The sequence below is a fragment of the Bactrocera oleae genome, chromosome 6, assembly GCF_042242935.1.
Source record: "Bactrocera oleae isolate idBacOlea1 chromosome 6, idBacOlea1, whole genome shotgun sequence".
Taxonomy (NCBI): Eukaryota; Metazoa; Arthropoda; class Insecta; order Diptera; family Tephritidae; genus Bactrocera; species Bactrocera oleae.
This window is the reverse complement of record NC_091540.1, coordinates 68,311,023-68,329,122: the sequence shown is the minus strand read 5'-3', so window position 1 is coordinate 68,329,122 and position 18,100 is coordinate 68,311,023. Positions and strand designations below refer to the sequence as shown.

The window sequence follows — 18,100 nt, the reverse complement described above, 5'->3', positions numbered from 1 at the left end:
GATACTGTTCTTCTCACCTATCACTAACTTTTAACTATGCGTTCCATTTTTATTTGTTTATTGACGAAACCTCTGCTCTCATTCTCACTCTACTGTCATATCATTAGTATTACATTTGAGAGTGCTTATCTGAGAACACTTGTTGAGAGAGATGTTATTCCTTGAACTATGCTTTTAAAGTTAAGTAATAGATATTCTTAAATACTGCTAAACATACATATATTAAACAAAATTATAGAATTTTAAGAAATTTTTTCAAAAGATCTATATAAAAATGATTGGTACTTTAGAAAATAGAATTCGTATTTTATATAAAAATTAAACTTCATATTATATAATAATATATTTTTCTAAGTTACCTAACAGTTCATTGTAGCGATTCGATTAGATTTGATAATGCATTTGTTTATATATTTTCTTTTTTCATAAATATGAATATGTAAGTAATATTCGTTTTTCACAGCATAGTTGTTGTTTCCAGCAACTGGTTCTCTTAACTAGAAAGCTAGCTGATCGCTCACATACTCATCAATTTATAGCACGCGTCGAGAGTACCGTGTGTTCACTGATTAATAAAACTGCAATTGTAATATAAATGTTGTTGTCTCATTTATAAGTTGTAATTTGAAATCTCTGTTTAGATATTATGCCTGAAGAGAGTATTGCTAATGGATAATCGATTACATTGTTTAACAACTCAAAATAAACAACCTTAATAAAACAATGAGTCATACATTCTGCATAACATCATAAAACGTATTTTCTTAAGATAACTTATTTTATAACAGAGATCCTGTATCCTAGTCTTATCGCTCTATGCTTCGAGATTTTTGAAAATTCTTTCAGTTCCAGTGTCCATCTTATAATTTTCCTATTTCTGATTGCCGTAATTATAATAGTGATGAATCGAACGTACAACTGGTATAAATCACATAAACTGGCATAATTAAATTGACATAGAAAGCAAGCTGTTATACCACTTTAATAAAGCATCAGTACACTTTTTTATATTAACTCAATTGAATAAATTTATTGACGTTTTCAAGTTTCAAATTTTTTAAAAGAAAACAAAGCTCAAAAACAGAACAGAGAGGATTTCTATTTCAGTTGGCAACGAGAAAAATTTTACAGAATTTATTTAAAAAGATAATAAAAAAAATTATTAACAATTTTTATTTTTACAATTAAAAATCATCTTTGAGATTATGTGCCCTTACTAAACCATATGATTGAGTATCCATGGTATATAGGAAGCCACGCGTGTATAAACACCAGGAAATCCGGGTCGAGCACATTCATAGCCATAAGAAACTAAACCCAGTATGTAATAATGATAAGCGCCATTTTCCAGCTAAAAATATTATAAGCAGAGCAGTTACAAATGATTATCAAGGCAGTTTATAAATAAGTATGTGTAAACGGATATCCAAATATAGCCATATAAGGCTTGATATAATGTAAGCAAATATTATTACCATCGGCATCATTAATGGCCCACCGGAATCCCCTTGACAAGCATCTACATGAGAATTGCCAGCGCAAATAAACTAATAAAGAAAATCAATTTTAGTCATTTAGTCACATTTGAAATACATTTTTTATATAGTATCACAGAGTTTTTCCGTTAGAATCTTTATAAATTGTGGATATACATATCTCCAAAACTTACCTGATCTGTGAATACTAAATTTTGAAATGTAGCTTTATAAGACTGTATACAAGTTTGTTGAGTCACAATTGGCACCTGAACATCACGCAAAACATTCGAACTTGGTCCTTGAAATTTCACTGCACCCCAACCAGCGACGAACGGATTGTTGCCTACGAAATCTTTTGCGAATAGCTCGCCTTCGGGTAGGCAAATCGTATTTATATATGCTAAGAAATACAACATATGTGCTTATGGAATCACATTTATATATACATTAATTAAATATAAGGGCTAAACCCAGATATGAAGACATGCATTAAGACCTCCGACCTTACTTACCCGTATCAGGAGCCGGTGCACTTAGGCGAACCAATGCAATGTCATTAATTATATAATGCGAGTCATATTGTTCATGTATGATTTTACGTTCAATGGGTATGTTTATAGCACCCGTCTCGTTGGGATCACTAATATCGTGGACACCCAGACGTGCTGTGATCAGCATAGGACTTATGCAATGACCCGATGTTAAAATATAACGGTTCGATATTAAACTACCAGCACAGAGGAATTGCAATGAATTCGCTCTATTCTCATCGCGATAACCCAAGGCGACAATCCAGGGGTATGCGCCTAAAATACATGAAAACAATTGCATTACTAGTTGTTATAATGAATGTCATGCTCTCACCTCGTCTCGCTTCCGTGCCGCCTACAACTTTATTGGTATAAGCTGTGCTCAAGCCGCACTCACCTCCTCTCATCTTAGGCGACAAACGCGTTGGTACAATTGTTGTGTAGGAATTTATACTTGGACTGTTATAGGGTGGTAGGACGGGCGGATCAGTAGGATTCGCGGGTGGTTTTGTACTTTCTGACATATTGATCGGTGGTAAATATGATGGTGTTATCGGCGATGTAGCTGTTATTGGCAACGTAAGTGTTGACGTTTGTACATTTGAAAGTGAATTTAATGAAGAAAATTTAAATGCAGAAGCATACGGGTTGACTTGCTGCGGAGTGGGGGGATTTGAAACTCCACTTAGAGGTGGGTTGTTTTGGTTGGAAGCACAGCAGATCTGGAAATAAATTTAGTATGTGTTATAAGTAGTCAAGCGGTATGAAATTTTAAATGAACTTCTTAGCGTCAAAAGACCTTCAAATTCGAGTGGTAATGAAACACAATTTTTTTATAAAAAAGTGGTGCTGATACCAAAAGATGTTTGATGAGTATTATCTGGACGGGACCAAACGAGGCAACCACTCGTAAGTGGTTTGCTAAATTCCACACAGGATATATGAGTCCAAAAGATGACGAAGGCAATGGCCGAAATTATCAAAACATCTACAACATCATTTTTGATGACCATAGAATGAAATTTATTGAGAACGCTGACACTCGAAGGCGTAAGTTCCATCAACAGTCATCCGTATAAACAAATATGTTGAATAATGCATACATATCGGTCAACATGTGAGACATTTGGATGAAGTTGGATAAAAATATGACGCTTGATTTTAGATCGTGTCAACAGCATGTAATACCTGCCCATACCCCCATACACCAAATCTGTTGATCTGTTGGTCACATAGTCCTAATAGCAACTAAAATTTACCAATTGTTTTAAGAATTTCGTTAAAACAACATAAAGCTACAAAACATATTTCACCAAGACAATCGACGACAAGTATTCTCTTTTAACTGCTGGGCTAAAAACAAATATAGTAACTCTGCTATTCACTATATCTAGATGAACATGTTTATCATATACACTAGTAGTTGTATACTTACCAACAAATTATTGCCATCAAATCCACACATTGAACCGCTCACGAAAGTCTGAAAATCCGGTAAATTTGGCGAAAATCTTGCAGCTTCATAGTAGTCCTGAATCAGTTGTGGACACGAACTCATGTACACGCATTGGCCACTTCGTTGACTAGAATCTACACAATATTGCGCTAAGGGAAAATATTAAATTTAAAGAAATGAGAGAGGAAAAGTAATGGAAAATTAAGAAATGAGATAGAAAGTAAAAATTGTTCAAACCGGTGTATGTGTTACCAAAAAATTTATTTGTATATTATATACCTAAAAGTTATTCAATTAAGTTTCCAATCGTCATATAATTACCGGAAATAATTATTTTATTTATGCGAGTGTTTTGATATCATAAAAATAATAAATGATACATACTTAGGCTATAATAGAAAATTTGTTTCAAATAGTCAATTTTTTAGGTTAGAACTCTAAATGAATATGTTTTCTTTTTACTAATTTTGAATCAAATGAACTTTAAATATAATGAAACTTTTAAACTTAATATATTTAAATATCAAATATTATATAGGATGTAATATTATATAATATGAAAATAATATATTATACATTAATTATAAAATAATGTAATTATAATAAAACTTAATTTATTTCCAATTTCGATTATATTATTAATATGGTTTGATTAGATTATAATATAATATTAAAGGGGCACAGTGCAATTTCATATTATTTCGGCCATTAGTATTTTCTATAAACTATTTTATGAAAATGAATCCATATTTATTCTACTTTCTACTAAATAATCGTTCATTCATAATTGAAATACAAAAACATTAGCAAATTCAATTCTTTCATGTAGTACACATTTCACTTTCGCCGTTTCCTGCGCCGACGTCCGCTAAGCGAACTGAAAATTAACGTATCCGAGCCGACTGGACCGGGCGTTGCGCTCGGCTGTACGCCATTTCGTGAGCGCAAAGGAAAATTAAAATTAGAACTACCACTTGGTTGTTGTTGTTGTAAATTCTGAGCAACATTCGGTTGAGCGTTAACCGGCATGAAGACAAGACGGTCTGACGATATGGCCGCGCCCGCTCGTAGCGCCAAAGACGGCGTCAATGTAGTTGCGCCCATTGCATTTACCAGACCACTTTGCCTTGGGTCAATGCATGGGCAGTAAGGTATCGGAGGAGTGCCGTCATTTAAACACAGCAGTGGCTGAGCCGGACATGGCGGCAGTGTAGGGACCGTTGGTGGTGTTGGTGAAAATGTGGGCACTGTGGTGCCGGCTGTAGTAGTAGTTGTGGTTACAGTTGTGGTTGTGGTTGTAGTCACTGTGGATGGCGTTGTCAATATAGTGCCTGGTGGCAGTGTGATAAGGGGGAAAAAACCTGGATAAAATGGACAAATTCCTTTGATTCCCGCCAGATAATTGAGAAATGGCCAAAAGTAAAGTTTATAGCACAGATCCGTCCACAGCATGCTGGCCAATAATTCAAGCAACTTCGGTTTATGTTGAGTAAATAACTGTACACCCAGCTACATAACAGAGCATCAAATGGAATTCCGTTTAAACGCGTTATGTTTAACGTAAACGCACCGATGCGACCAAACGCGGCGACTTGCTGCATTCAACTGTATTAGGCCCATTTGTCAACTTGTCAACCATTCACCACCATTGGTTTAACTTTTTTGCAGTTAGCAGCAATTTCCTACTTCGTGTACTCCAAAAATTATTTTATAATAAATATTGGCTTTTTGCATTATTTGCTTGTCATAAAGAGCGAACGCATCGTCACCTATTAAATTCAATTATGTATAAAGCTTTAATTGCACAGTCTCATACAGGGTCATGTAAATATTGTTGCATATTTCGATAATTTGTCAATAAGGTCATAATAAGAGGTAACATTCTCCATAATTATAATATCAGCTGCTTTCAAGTGCTTCACTGAGTACTTGACCGATCGGAATTGATTATATCTTTTGCTAATTCTCTGCTCGCCATGTTTGCTCTCATATCAAACTATTAAATAGCTGTGAATACCTCATTAAAGCTATAAAAGCTCTTTTTATTCATTTATTACTCCTTTAGGTTTGGCGACAATTACTAAATATGGGCTTCCTAAGGAAAGCATATTTTAATTCTTAATTTTTTGCAAAATATTAATCAAAATATGTTGAGTCGATCCATAAGAGATTTTATGATACTGTCTTATCTTTCTAGTGCCAATACGATGATTTTCAAGTACTGTTTTCAACAACCCAGTCTGAGCCAAATTTGATCAGATCATGAATTATCTTTAGCTGATATCTATATATCGATAGCTCCACTTATGTGTCATGGAGCATTGTTTCGATATATTATGCTATTGGTGTTCTATAACCCATACCTGATATCAATAAATTCTATAAGTTTAACTCTACGGATGTGTTATGTGTATAAATATATCTATCCGTGTCGTGGCTGATAAGTTTATTTTTTTCGTGGCAGGGAGAATATTTAAAGCCCTTTTTGCACTATCAGCCCTTTGACCCTCTAATATAGAGTAACTAGTTAAAATTTTTCAATTAAAAATTCTTAAGATACTTTTTACTTAATTTGCACCCTTTAACCATTGAAAAATGTAAAATGTTACAAAAATAATACTAAACTGTATTGTTTTAGGCTTTATATACAGAAAAATATGTGAATTTTTTCGATTAAATCATTATTTCACGCATGACGGTTTACGAAGGAACAAAGTGTTTATTTGATCAAATTAAAATAACTCGGCCAGTGGCTTTTTTATCATTCACACTCATATTCTATTTTATTGACGCCACCGCTGACGAGCTGGTTTATCCAATTCTTAATTGTATAGCATTTTGTAATTGCTGTTGGAATGTGTTTGTATTCACACTTTGACATGGCCAGTAGGAAATTAATTTAGCTAAATGAAATCAACCAAATTTGTTTCGGTTTGATACTTCCTAAACCCATAAAGTATCAGCACTTCAAGGTATCGCAGATACTGTCTCCAAGCAGGAATACCCCATTGGCAATCTAACATTCGTTAACAAATAATCACCAGAGTAATTGTTGTTGCTAGCCTTTTCGATTTCTGTGTAGATTTTGGTGACTATATTAGCCGTTTGAAGTAGAAAGCTTACCACGAGCTTTATTATATGGTAATGAAAAATGTTACGCAGTATTTATAATGACTTTTATATGTACTGCTTGTTTTTGTAACAGATTGATGCAATTCTAAAATAGTTTTAGAGAATACTGCTTCGACGATCACCCTTGGTCCGACTTATATTTGACTTCGTACTGGTTACATAGACCCGACTGTATTATATTAGAATAAACTAATGGAATAACATGTCAATTAAATCTATTTATTGTGGTACTTCGCTCACATATAACTGCATTAATTCTTTCTAACCTCAAATAACCTTCAGGTTTTTACTTCTTATTTAAAGGGCAGGCTTCCCGACTATCCATCCACCTCTTTCATTCAAATTAAACATATACATATCTATGATATCTAGAATACAACTGTTTTGTACAATAGCTCTAAGTACATATAAAACAAGAGATTACTTATATGTATATCATATGATCAAATTTGACCCGGACTGACAAAAAACAAAAAAAAATTAATGTATTTTAATACAAATCTGTATTATTGCCTTCAAAATAGACTCCAGAGCCGATACAAGCATGCCAACGCTTAAACCAATACTATAACACTCGACTGGTATGGCCTTCGGTGCCTTCAGCGAATTTTGATTTTTTTGATTTCAGCTCATTTTTGCAGCGCCATTAGGTAAATGGTTGAACATTTTCGACCTAATATTTTTAAACCTCGACGTCATTTCTGCAGAAGATTCAGGTCTTTTCGTACGAGTCTAGCATTGACACACTTCATACCCAAAACATTAACCAAAATGATTATCGTCATTAACAAAGGCGACTCGTATGAAGCAAGTTTTCGACCTTAACAAACCATAGTAACTTTTTTTCTGTGTGGGTATTCCACTTACTTTTTTTTTTATTTAGCAGGTTATTATTAAAAATATTAAAAATAAATGCCTGGGATACAGAAAAGATGGTTACGATAGTGCAGCGGTACCATGCTTTGCAGTCCGTCATTTCAGTTCAAAGAGAATTCAATCGTGATTTCGGAGGCACTTCCCCGAGTAGATGGACCATTATGTGGTTGGTAAACATATATCGCAAGAAGACTGTACCACCGTTGTTTAATGATGTTGAATAAGTTTTTTTACCCAGAACTGTGCCGAAGACGAATCCTATTCAATAGCGTTTGGTTCCAGCAAGATGGAGTAACTGCGCAAATAGCCAGACTTATTATTGCCGAACTCCAACGAAAATTAAAAAAAAATAATATCAAGAGACTCCACTTTCCGCTGACTCCCAAGGTCAGCTGACCTGACTGTATCAGACTCTTTTTATGGGGTTATGTCAAGCGGTCAAGAGATGTACAAAACAAACCCCAGAAATCTGACTGAATTGAAGCAGTCCATTAAATCGATAATTGAGACAATACTGGACTTCAACCTTTTAGACCGCAATGAATAATTTTCTAATTAGGTGTCGCATATGCGTGGCTGAGCATAAAGGTCATTTACGGTCCATAATTTTTAAAAATAATTAAATATATAAAATAAAATAAAATTTGCTATACACAAAAAAAATTTATGTAAGGCATTGATTAAAAAAAAAAGTTATTATGTTTTATTTTTGTAGCACGATTCGTGAGCCACCCTGTATTATATATATACATACATAAATAAATAGTATAGTATAATTTTGTTTATAAGAAATAAAAATGCGATAATCTTGGCGGTCCATTGTATCCTCCTGATCCTAATGATAACATGAAGAGCTGAGTCGATTTAACCATGTCCGTATGTCTGTCTGTCTGTATAACCATACGCGAACTTTGAGATATCGAATGAAATTTTGCACATGTTGAAGCTGCACATTTGTCGGAATCGCCGATATCGGACCTCTATAGCATATAGCTGTCATACAAACTGAACGATCGGAATCAAGTGCTTATATGGAAAACTTTTTCTTTTGAAAAGATATCTCTACGAAAAATTGTTTTGATCGGATCGCTATAGAATATAGCTGCCTTTAGTATAGACTATTTTCTAAGTCAACGCCACAATATCTGAAGAAATTTTCCAGATCGGACTTTTATATCTTATAGCTGTTATACAAACTGAACACTCAAAATCAATTTCTTATACGGAAACTTCGTTATTTGTGAAGTCTATTCCAGCTTTTTTTTTTGCTTCAGATTGCTAGGAGGATTGAAATGGTGGATATGGATTGTTTGAGAACCCCACTTTATCAGCTGCTAATTTTTGAAATTTTCAATTTTTTGATATTTTCCTGTATTCTTTTAATGTTAAAAAATAACAATTAAAGAAAATGTGTAGTAAAAATATGAATTGCCTTTTTTACGACACTACAAAATTTACCTGAAACTCTTGCTTAGAATACCCCCTTAATATGAGTCATACCAAATTTGTACTAAACGTCCGTGCATGCACTGTTATTATCATAAGTATATTTCACTCTTGTTAATAAATGATTGAACTACAAAGATAAAAAATAAAAACAAACAAAATATTGTCACTCACATTCAATGGACTCCACGATATTCAATAGCCAGGCTATTAAAACAATGCACCTCTTCACCTTAAAATTACACAATCTCCGTTTCATTTATGTTAGTTTAATAAAATATTAGAATTTTAAAGTTAAAGAGGTCCGTAGTCCTAATGCTACAACTGCCCGGGTGTAAGTGTTATCATTGACCGAGTCAATCTGAACGCGTTACACTTTTAAATAGTCAACAATTGCGTAAATCCCCGAAACATCATCGGACACTAAATGTCTAGTGATACATTGAAACAATGGATAATGGAAGCGTTGGGAAAAAATATTCACTTAATCATAGTAATGGTATAATTGTTACAATTGCAACAATTTGTGCGCACATACATACATACATGTGTTTGTATGTGTAGCAATCTATAAAGTATTGTTTATAGCTATGATTAAAGTAAGAAAAAATTAAACATTAATATTATTATTTGAACTCATTAAACTAAAGCACTGTATGTAATGATAGAATTATGAAAAAAATTGAAAGTAAAGGCCAAAAAGTCATTAACTGCTAAAGGACCTAACGTTTAAATATGTATATATTTCAGCATATTTTATTGTTTGTAAAATTATCTCAATTATAAAAGAAAAATTTGAACCAAAAAAAAAAATCATTGATATTTCGTCGACTAATAATTATGACTATATAAGTTCGTTGCTCCTCTTTTTCAAACTTTTCGTAAGTAAATATAAAGAGTACAAACGCACCAAAAACTTTGCCAGTTTATTAGACGGATTCTTACGAATTTGTGGTGAGCATCTTACACTACTTTCTAAAAAATTCTAATAATAATTACATCAAGAGATTTCATAATAACTGTCAAGCTTTTCACTGTCAGAAACACACTCGGAGGTAGGTACGGGTATATCAGAATCTGTAAGTAACAAAATAAGTATTTTTCCCCATTAATTGCAAAATTTAGAGAGTGGTAAATCGAACAATCAACTAGTATATATAGTATAGACTACCATAAACATATTATGAAAGAACAAGAGGATAAAACTTTATAGAGGTACCAACCCATAAACTCTATTGTCGTGCATTCAAGAGAGTAGTGTTCAAATACAGCGAGCACAGAAGTGTTGGGGAATCGAAGATGCCTTCCAACTGCGCTATAGCTGGTTTGCTCATCTATGCCGTTAACATAGCTACCAATCCACACAAGTAACAATGAATGAAATTTCAGGGGGAGTGTCTCACCACAGCCAGAGAGCAACAGAGAATGATCAAAGTGATTTATTTTGGCCCGAATTGAACAATACGATCATGTAGTAAAAAGAGAAGGAAGGTGAATCTTTTCATAATATGTGTGGGTCAGTTAAATTGTTTGGTTTTAACCTCACCTAATGTTGTGAGTTTTCCTAGAGTAGTTGGATCTATGAATCACAATCGACTGTTGAGCTTATAATCAGAAGAACGCAGACTAAGGTTAAATAGGGATTTTAGATAAATTTTGGAAAAAAGGAATTCTGCTTAAAATTATCTCACATTCAAAAACCGAAATTATAACTTTAATTGAAAACACGTAATGATGTTTTTTAACAAAATGGCGTCTTTCTAAAAAAGTCAGTTTCTGTATAAAATTTACACTCAGAGTGGCTTACAAAATCGAAATTAATATTTAAGAAAATCACCGTTTCTGAAAAAAAGTATTTCGGAAAAAAAGCGTTTAAAGTTTTGGTAGCCGATTATAGTTAAAAAAATTATTAAAAATACGCTCATATCTTCGAAAACATTTGCTTTTTTCGGGAAATGTTCTCAAATATACATACATATGTTCATTCAAAATATTTGCAAAACAATCGGCCCACTTTAAAAGATTTTAGCAGCTCTATTAATCTTGATCTACACAAAATCTAGTTGATTATTAAAACGTCATTTTGGTCATTGTTCGAACTACTCAGGAGATGGAGATGAACTTTATGAGGTATATTATAATTTTACAGTTTCCTGCAGGGTTTGCAGCATTGACATTGAAAACTCAATTACAGTTATTGGCACAACACCAAATTTAATTGTAAAATTAATAACTTTGTATTTGCCCAATTATTGGCAATCGTAAAAACCTGTAATTTCCCCCTTACAGTGGGTCAATAGAAAGCCGACGCAGATTTGCTTTACTGGCATGCATTCATTAGTATTTTATTTATAATAAGTATTTTACATATACATTCATTGGTATTACACTATATTTTATGCATTAAATATAAATAAGCATTTGAAGGATTGAAAATCGGATTTCATCCAAACTAATGCCGACTACCCCAAATAAAGAATGCAAAACAATTACACATACAAATTAAAAATTTCGAATATTTATGTGGTGATTAATGTCGTGTCTTCTACTCTCGATGCTTGCAGTCCAGGAAGAGTTGCGCTTCTGCCTGTGAATAATTATGGCAAAGGGTTATATAATATTAACAGCGCTTCGAAAATTACTCATACGCCACAGCTGTCTTTACCTGAACAAAGCGGAATATTTCGAGCAGCATCTCATTCGAGGTCTTGCAATTGCCGCTAGACTGTGTATCGAAGAAGCTGGCTGTGCCACCACCCACGCTACCGCCCACCGAACGTTTGCCCCAATCTGGTGAGAAGGTCAACTGTAAATAGATTGTAACTGTTTTATTTACCAATTTACTGGCCGTTTTTCGTGAACTATATGTGCACCTGACAGTTGACCACAGCCAAGAAGAGCAAAAGCATGGCGGCGAAGAGTTGTGTACGTGTTGAGTTCATCTTGAAAACTGTGCGAAACGTTGCTTGCTTATCAGCACTTTATTGAGGCTTTTTATATGAATCTGATTTATTTGTGTTCATTGCAGGGCATACGCAATGTCCTTGTGGTCCTTAGACATCCATTATTATTTTTTTAATTAGCTGAGCACTTTGCGGTCTTCACTCAAATCGGCATGAGTATTTCACTAGTAGGGTTTGATTGGAAATAGTAAATTGACGTCAAGAATACACATGTTAGCGTTTCTGCCTCTTTTGCTAATAATTTTTTTCCCAGATTTTGCACTATACGTATATGTGCACCCTTTACAACAAAATCTCGATGCAAATAAAATATTGCCTCCGATTTTGTGGTTGTTGTAGTAGCAGAATATTTATTCCCCCATCCAATTCCTTCAGCCTTAGACCTAAAAAGCATGCGATTTCTTTTAGTAGAGTCCATTAAGTTGCTGGTGATTGAGCGATTGGATATGCAGCAAATTTGAGCAGGTGTGATGCTGACCACATCGCATGTAGGACAGTAAATTGCAATCCTCTTCTTTGACATAAGATATTATTATTTTTTCAAAAGATCTTCCTATTCTTGCTACCAGGAGGTGACTCCTTAATCACGTGGCAGAAGATGAAATGGTGCAGTATATGACGCACCAGGATGAATTGCCTAAATAAAGAAAGGTGCCATCTTAACTTGTAAGTATTAGTCGAAGCTCATAAAGCGGAATGCAGTGACGGTTCCGACAACAGTTTCGGCAAGATTAGAAATTTTTACATGACGTATCGATGGACTCCACGGACCAGACAGAGACAATATAGTTTACTTCGACCAAACGAAACCATTATATGCAGTTAGAACGGTTTCTTTATCTTTACCCAATTACAACTGGCGAACGACTCAAAGACGTTTATTACTGTTTATTAGAACCTTGTGTGGTTAGAATTTTCATGATTAACATTCAGCCAATGTCTTTGTTAATAAAGAGCTTGGCTGTTCATGGAGAAATAATCAGCTTCCACACAGAAAATAGTATTGAGGTGTGACTGAGACTTGTCCTAGGCTCTTTCCGGTTATAGTTAAAAGTAAGGATTGAAAAGTGTTAGTGGTGGTATATGGCTTGATACTCCGCTCACAGACGTTTTACCTCTGGAGGACACTTTTAATTATCTTCTGGCCAGAAATCCACCTCTTAGTGATGCGCATCACAGACGAGACTTAAATATCGCCGATAAGAATGTAGCAGTCGATCGTGCCAGAAAACTTTGACATGTGCTACTATGACCACTATTGAGACTAATCAATTATGAACGCAGTTTGGTATTATTGAGGGTTGAGTTAGTGTCTTGTAACTTACGAAATCCGTGTGAATGCGAGATAAGGTTAGAGATATTGTGTATGAGAAAGAGAGTGGTTGATCGGTCATAAAATACCAAAAGTTCAGAATTTTTGTACGACTCAAAAATATGGTTTATTTGAGAGCTTTTCTCTGGTATCGCCTACAAGAAAACTGCTGAAGCTCAGATGATATCCATCGTGGCAACAGGTGATTGGCAGAATATAAACGTTAATAATCTGTATTCAGACATTTAGTGCGGACAGACGGATATGGCTAAATCAACTCAGCTCGTCACTCTGCTACTTAATAGGGTCTTCGACGCTTCCTTCTGCCTGTTACAAGCTTCATGGCAAATTTAATATAAACTGTTGCGAGTATAATAAGTAACAAATTTTAGAAAGCAAAAATGAAAATTTTGTAAAGTTGATTTTTGTTTTACAAAAATTAGGCCTTGCTTTATTAAATGTATTTTTGTTTTTTTTTCACATAAATGTATACATATAAATATAACGCTAAAATATTTTGTTTAATTAGTATTATACGTACATTAATGTATGTATGTATGTGTAATGCAAGCGCTGCGAATACTAGGCATGTGAACAGATGATTTGAATTTTATTTTTGCCATACGAAAATGTTGCGACATGCGCTTGTGCGTTTTAAAAATGCATATTTCTTTCAATTTCATTCATATTGCATAAGTGCAAACAACCTTTACTGCACACACACATACATACACATGTAATACATGCAGTTATGCTATATTATAGAAAATATTCATCATCTTCAATATAACGCTTACAAACAAACTTGTGCATTGAAATTTTTCGGTGTATTGTCTGTATGTAATTTGTGCAATTCAGATATGTAAATATCAGCGTGTGTGTTTAGCCATTGCAAATATGTGAAATTATATATATATTTTTTTTGCAATCACTTCCTTTATCCACAAATAAAAAATAAATTTGTATTTTTTGCTATCTTAAATGAAAAGTGTAAATTTGACTTAAGATTTTTTAACTTTCCAATATAAGTTTTTGCATTTCAGCATTTTAGCATTTGTTAAGTATAATACAACGTTGTCTTATTTATTTTTAGACTTTTAGAATATCAGGATGGTACAGCAGTTGCAACCGAATTTTGATTGGCTGCCTTTGCTTTTACATACATTACACTCATACATACATTTGTACATATAAAAACGTAGGCACTCAAAATTTTATTCGTTTCATTTAACTGTTAGTTAATATTTTTCTGTTATTTTTCTTTAATAGTTTTTCTCGTTTTCTTTAATATTTTGCTTTCTTTTTGTTTAATATTTTTTGCTTTTTGTGTAATAATTTTTTGATTTGTTTAACAATGTTATACATTTTTAATTGTTATTTAAACATTTTCTTTCGACAATAATTAGCAAAAAATGGTGTTCTCAATCAATATTAAGCATAAAAATACAAATCTCTTTTGGCATAATCATAACGATTTTCGCAATGCAATTTTATCACTTAATAAATAAACTATTTTAATATTAAATACAAAACTCACATACTTATTAGTTAAACATTTTAATCGCCTGACGTTGTACATAATTAGTTTATAAAATTCACAAACATATATATAATTTTTTTTATATTTCCTTACTTTAATATGTGTATAAAACTTTAATTGGTGTTTTGATTTTTTAGCGTTTAGCATAAATTTGGTTAACAAGTTTTTCACTGACTTATTAATTTGATTAATAAAAAAACATTAAATATTTTTGGCGGTATTCGATATTTTCGTTGATTTATTGTGGCAAATCACTGTTTTAGCTTACTTTCTGCTCTGTTCGGTGTATACTATGGACTCTGGTGGCTTGCATTAGAATTTCGTTTTTGTACAATAAATGTAGCGTTTCACTAAATGTATTATCATAAACTGTTTTTCGTCACGTGTGTACAAACAGATTTTTCAAGTGGTACGCTGAAATAAGAATTCCTTCCCCTTGTATTGCACATGTACCGTTGTTTGCTGCTGCAATGAGTTACACTTGTGTTCTATGCATTTACGCGATTAGCATAGATTTTGTATGTGTGCGTGTGTGGTTTTCATGTTTTTGAATAAGTAGTTCTTTATGTAATTCAGTTTATTGGCAGCGTTTTTCATCAATTCCACATCGATATCGAAAATTATTATTAATCTTCGAAAAAATCATGTACCGTCTTCCAATCTTTAATTTCTGCATAGCTGTTAACTGTTGCCTAATATCGCATTACAATACGCAACATTTTCGTTTGCTTTTCCTATTATAACTCTCCTCTAAGAACGGACGTTCGGCTAATTGGAATTTCCTCACGATACGTACAAGCTCGTGAAATGCTTGATCCACATTGACACGCGCCTTTGCGCTGCACTCAATATACGGTATCATGAGACTTCTGCTTACATTTTGCGCCTCTTCCAATGACACTTGTCGATGTTGTTCCAAATCGCATTTGTTGCCAACCATCAACATGGGAAATTCATCACGATCCTTGACGCGTAGGATTTGTTTCTGGAATTTCGGTATCTCATCAAAGCTGGAATGATCGTTTAGAGCGAACACAAGCAGGAAACCCTCACCAGAGCGCATATATTGCTCACGCATAGCACTGAATTCCTCTTGACCGGCAGTATCCAAAACTATGTGAGACAAATTTATTACAGAGCGTTTAACAATTTAAAAAAATTTTAAATTATAGATATACTTACTATCTAACTTGGCTGGGATGTCATCGATGACACACTGTTTGGTATAAGAGTCTTCAATAGTAGGATCATAGTCAGTTACAAAGTAGCTCTGAAATTGGTAAGTGAGTAAAAGTTGCAAATATGAACTTGTGATATTAAAATTATATATTTTACATATAACATACTCGTACAATTACTAGTTACAATTACTAACACTAAGTGTAAGTGGCATACTGACTTATAGGTGTACGTACATATGTAAATACCGCATATGCTTGATATACTTGTCATAAATTTTCCTTAAATTAACAATATTTACTAAGAAAAATGTTTACTTAACAAGCTGATAAAAAACACGTCAAGCAAGACACAGGCAAGCTTTTACTAAGCAATCATACTCTTCACAAAAAATTATTCGCGTTTTGATCATACAACATTCATAACTCTAAAAAATTGTAAATATATTTTATCTCTAACGAAACAATGGCAGTCCTCAGGCACTTAAGCACTGTACACATAATCGTACACATATGTATATATATATATATATATATGCCTATGAACAGCAAGGCGTCTTCTTGAGTTCATGCAACAAATGAGCAATATTTGATCTATACGTATATGTATAACTAAATATTGCCGTTATACTAAACAATTTTCATTTTAATTTAGAATTCAATGAAAATATACACAAATATTGCAAATGACGTAAATTTCTAAAAATACGCTCATAAATAAGGTTATTATAGCAAGAAAATCTTTTACATATTTGTGCACATATGCATATACTTAAGGAAAGTAAATATGAAGACAAATTTATTTGCCTAAAGCCTACAATAACATGCTGGCACTAACCCCCTTTCATTTGTGCACATAAGCGCATGAGTTTATACATTCTTAAATTTCAAATTCAATTAGGGGGAGATATCTCACAGTATTCAAGAACTTGACGCTTTGCAATATTTGATATTTTTTTAGGAATTGTTGGACAGCAGTGTATTAAAGAGTTTCAAATGCGTCATTCTAAGTATAAAGATTAGAACATTTGCATATACATATATGTAAATACCTATATATATACGCAACATAAACATTATTAAGGTGGGTGTTGAGCTAAAATAATATAGCATAAATGTGTATTTTAGCATAAGCCGTGTAGTACCAATATCTCAAAGTTATATGCTTTGAATTAGAAATTTTCTTAAGATGACGCTATAATGTGGGCGTTGCTCGAAACTTACGACTCGATGGTACGTTAGCAGCGAAAACCGCGCACTATGAGCGCGATATCCCATAGAAGACAACAGCTGCTGCCCCAAATGGTAGCAACTAGTTATACTAATATTAAACGACAAACGAATGTCAAGTTTTTGGTGAGGCTACACTCGTCCAAGGTCTTTGCGTGCGTATATTCACAAATGGAAATGCGCGGATAGGCTCCGCACTCGGCAAGCTCTTATCCAAATCAACTTGTTACGCTTTTGTATTCTGGCTACACCTCCCCCATACACCACTCATCGACTATCTGCTCAATTGCCGTTTGAAACATACCTGAATAAACTGTATTGTTAATGCCGATTTTCCCACACCGCCACCTCCAACAATTACTAATTTGTAGGTTTGCACAGATGATCCACTGCCTTGGGTCGTATTATTTCGCGACATTTTATTAAAATATTATAATTATTTATTTGCGGTCCAATGTTTTCAAAATGAAACTGACTGACGTTTACAATTTAGCTATGGTTCCACCCGAAAAACATTTCACTACACAACGAACACATTAATGCACATTAATGATCAATGAAGATGTCTGACAGTAGTCGACGTCGACTGAAGCAGATTGGAAATAACTTGTCAGTTTAATTCCAACATGAAGAGATGCCAACTGCTTTACTTTCTAATAATAAATTAAACAGTATCAATATATGTAAAAAAGTGCTTTATCATAGATATTCAAGTATACTTTAACGTTTAGTAACTATTTATTTTCCAAGATTTCTACTATAAATTAATATATATAACACTGATTGTATATAGCAATTATTTTGAAGGATATCAACTGATTTAAAAATATTTTGAAAAGAACCAAAACTCATTTATATATTTATTTACTAGCGTTAACTTTCTGTGTATATGTAAAATATTTTTCAAAAACAATATTAATTTACATATATTATTAATTATAGTAGAACTTGTCAACTCT

General features: G+C 33.3%; 4 protein-coding genes across 6 annotated transcripts; all 4 read right to left on the bottom strand.

Annotated features, from left to right (window-relative positions):
* Positions 1 to 1,095: 1,095 nt before the first annotated feature.
* Positions 1,096 to 9,256, bottom strand: LOC106625516 (venom protease). 2 transcript variants are annotated; one of them, XM_036364494.2, is made up of 7 exons: positions 9,093 to 9,256; positions 3,444 to 3,613; positions 2,343 to 2,730; positions 1,991 to 2,284; positions 1,670 to 1,878; positions 1,476 to 1,547; positions 1,096 to 1,351 (listed from the first exon to the last, which is right to left on the bottom strand). In XM_036364494.2, exons 1-7 carry the CDS (start codon positions 9,175 to 9,177, stop codon positions 1,217 to 1,219), a joined length of 1,353 nt encoding a protein of 450 aa, XP_036220387.2. In that variant the 5' UTR covers positions 9,178 to 9,256; the 3' UTR covers positions 1,096 to 1,216. The 2 variants fall into 2 exon arrangements, with proteins under 2 accessions (XP_036220387.2, XP_036220388.2); XM_036364495.2 differs by having other exon boundaries at positions 1,670 to 1,848.
* LOC118681127 (hepatitis A virus cellular receptor 1) lies at positions 4,146 to 5,148 on the bottom strand. 2 transcript variants are annotated; one of them, XM_036364602.2, is made up of 2 exons: positions 4,826 to 5,148; positions 4,146 to 4,768 (listed from the first exon to the last, which is right to left on the bottom strand). In XM_036364602.2, the coding sequence occupies exons 1-2, from the start codon at positions 4,914 to 4,916 to the stop codon at positions 4,302 to 4,304; spliced, it is 558 nt and encodes a 185-aa protein (XP_036220495.2). In that variant the 5' UTR covers positions 4,917 to 5,148; the 3' UTR covers positions 4,146 to 4,301. The 2 variants fall into 2 exon arrangements, with proteins under 2 accessions (XP_036220495.2, XP_036220494.2); XM_036364601.2 differs by having other exon boundaries at positions 4,146 to 5,148.
* A 1,976-nt stretch (positions 9,257 to 11,232) lies between the features above and the next one.
* On the bottom strand, positions 11,233 to 11,902 carry Akh (Adipokinetic hormone). Its single transcript, XM_014243715.3, has 3 exons — positions 11,792 to 11,902; positions 11,584 to 11,724; positions 11,233 to 11,505 (listed from the first exon to the last, which is right to left on the bottom strand). The coding sequence occupies exons 1-3, from the start codon at positions 11,858 to 11,860 to the stop codon at positions 11,464 to 11,466; spliced, it is 252 nt and encodes an 83-aa protein (XP_014099190.2). The 5' UTR covers positions 11,861 to 11,902; the 3' UTR covers positions 11,233 to 11,463.
* A 1,713-nt stretch (positions 11,903 to 13,615) lies between these two features.
* Positions 13,616 to 17,699, bottom strand: Ras64B (ras-like protein 2). Its single transcript, XM_014243718.3, has 3 exons — positions 17,446 to 17,699; positions 15,916 to 16,003; positions 13,616 to 15,846 (listed from the first exon to the last, which is right to left on the bottom strand). Exons 1-3 carry the CDS (start codon positions 17,557 to 17,559, stop codon positions 15,437 to 15,439), a joined length of 612 nt encoding a protein of 203 aa, XP_014099193.2. The 5' UTR covers positions 17,560 to 17,699; the 3' UTR covers positions 13,616 to 15,436.
* Between the last annotated feature and the right edge of the window lie 401 nt (positions 17,700 to 18,100).

Excerpts from the sequence above, each read along its gene's own strand:
- Akh (XM_014243715.3), bottom strand. The coding sequence starts at position 11,860 with ATGAACTCAACACGTACACAACTCTTCGCCGCCATGCTTTTGCTCTTC. Across the intron at positions 11,725-11,791 it reads TGGCTGTGGTCAACTGTCAG|TTGACCTTCTCACCAGATTG; the intron begins GTGCACATATAG and ends ATCTATTTACAG. Across the intron at positions 11,506-11,583 it reads AAATATTCCGCTTTGTTCAG|GCAGAAGCGCAACTCTTCCT; the intron begins GTAAAGACAGCT and ends AATTATTCACAG.
- LOC118681127 (XM_036364601.2), bottom strand. The coding sequence starts at position 4,916 with ATGCTGTGGACGGATCTGTGCTATAAACTTTACTTTTGGCCATTTCTC.
- LOC106625516 (XM_036364494.2), bottom strand. The coding sequence starts at position 9,177 with ATGAAACGGAGATTGTGTAATTTTAAGGTGAAGAGGTGCATTGTTTTA. Across the intron at positions 3,614-9,092 it reads TATCGTGGAGTCCATTGAAT|CGCAATATTGTGTAGATTCT; the intron begins GTGAGTGACAAT and ends ATTTTCCCTTAG. Across the intron at positions 2,731-3,443 it reads TTGATGGCAATAATTTGTTG|ATCTGCTGTGCTTCCAACCA; the intron begins GTAAGTATACAA and ends ATTTATTTCCAG.
- Ras64B (XM_014243718.3), bottom strand. The coding sequence starts at position 17,559 with ATGTCGCGAAATAATACGACCCAAGGCAGTGGATCATCTGTGCAAACC. Across the intron at positions 16,004-17,445 it reads TAACAATACAGTTTATTCAG|AGCTACTTTGTAACTGACTA; the intron begins GTATGTTTCAAA and ends TACCAATTTCAG. Across the intron at positions 15,847-15,915 it reads CATCCCAGCCAAGTTAGATA|TTTTGGATACTGCCGGTCAA; the intron begins GTAAGTATATCT and ends TGTCTCACATAG.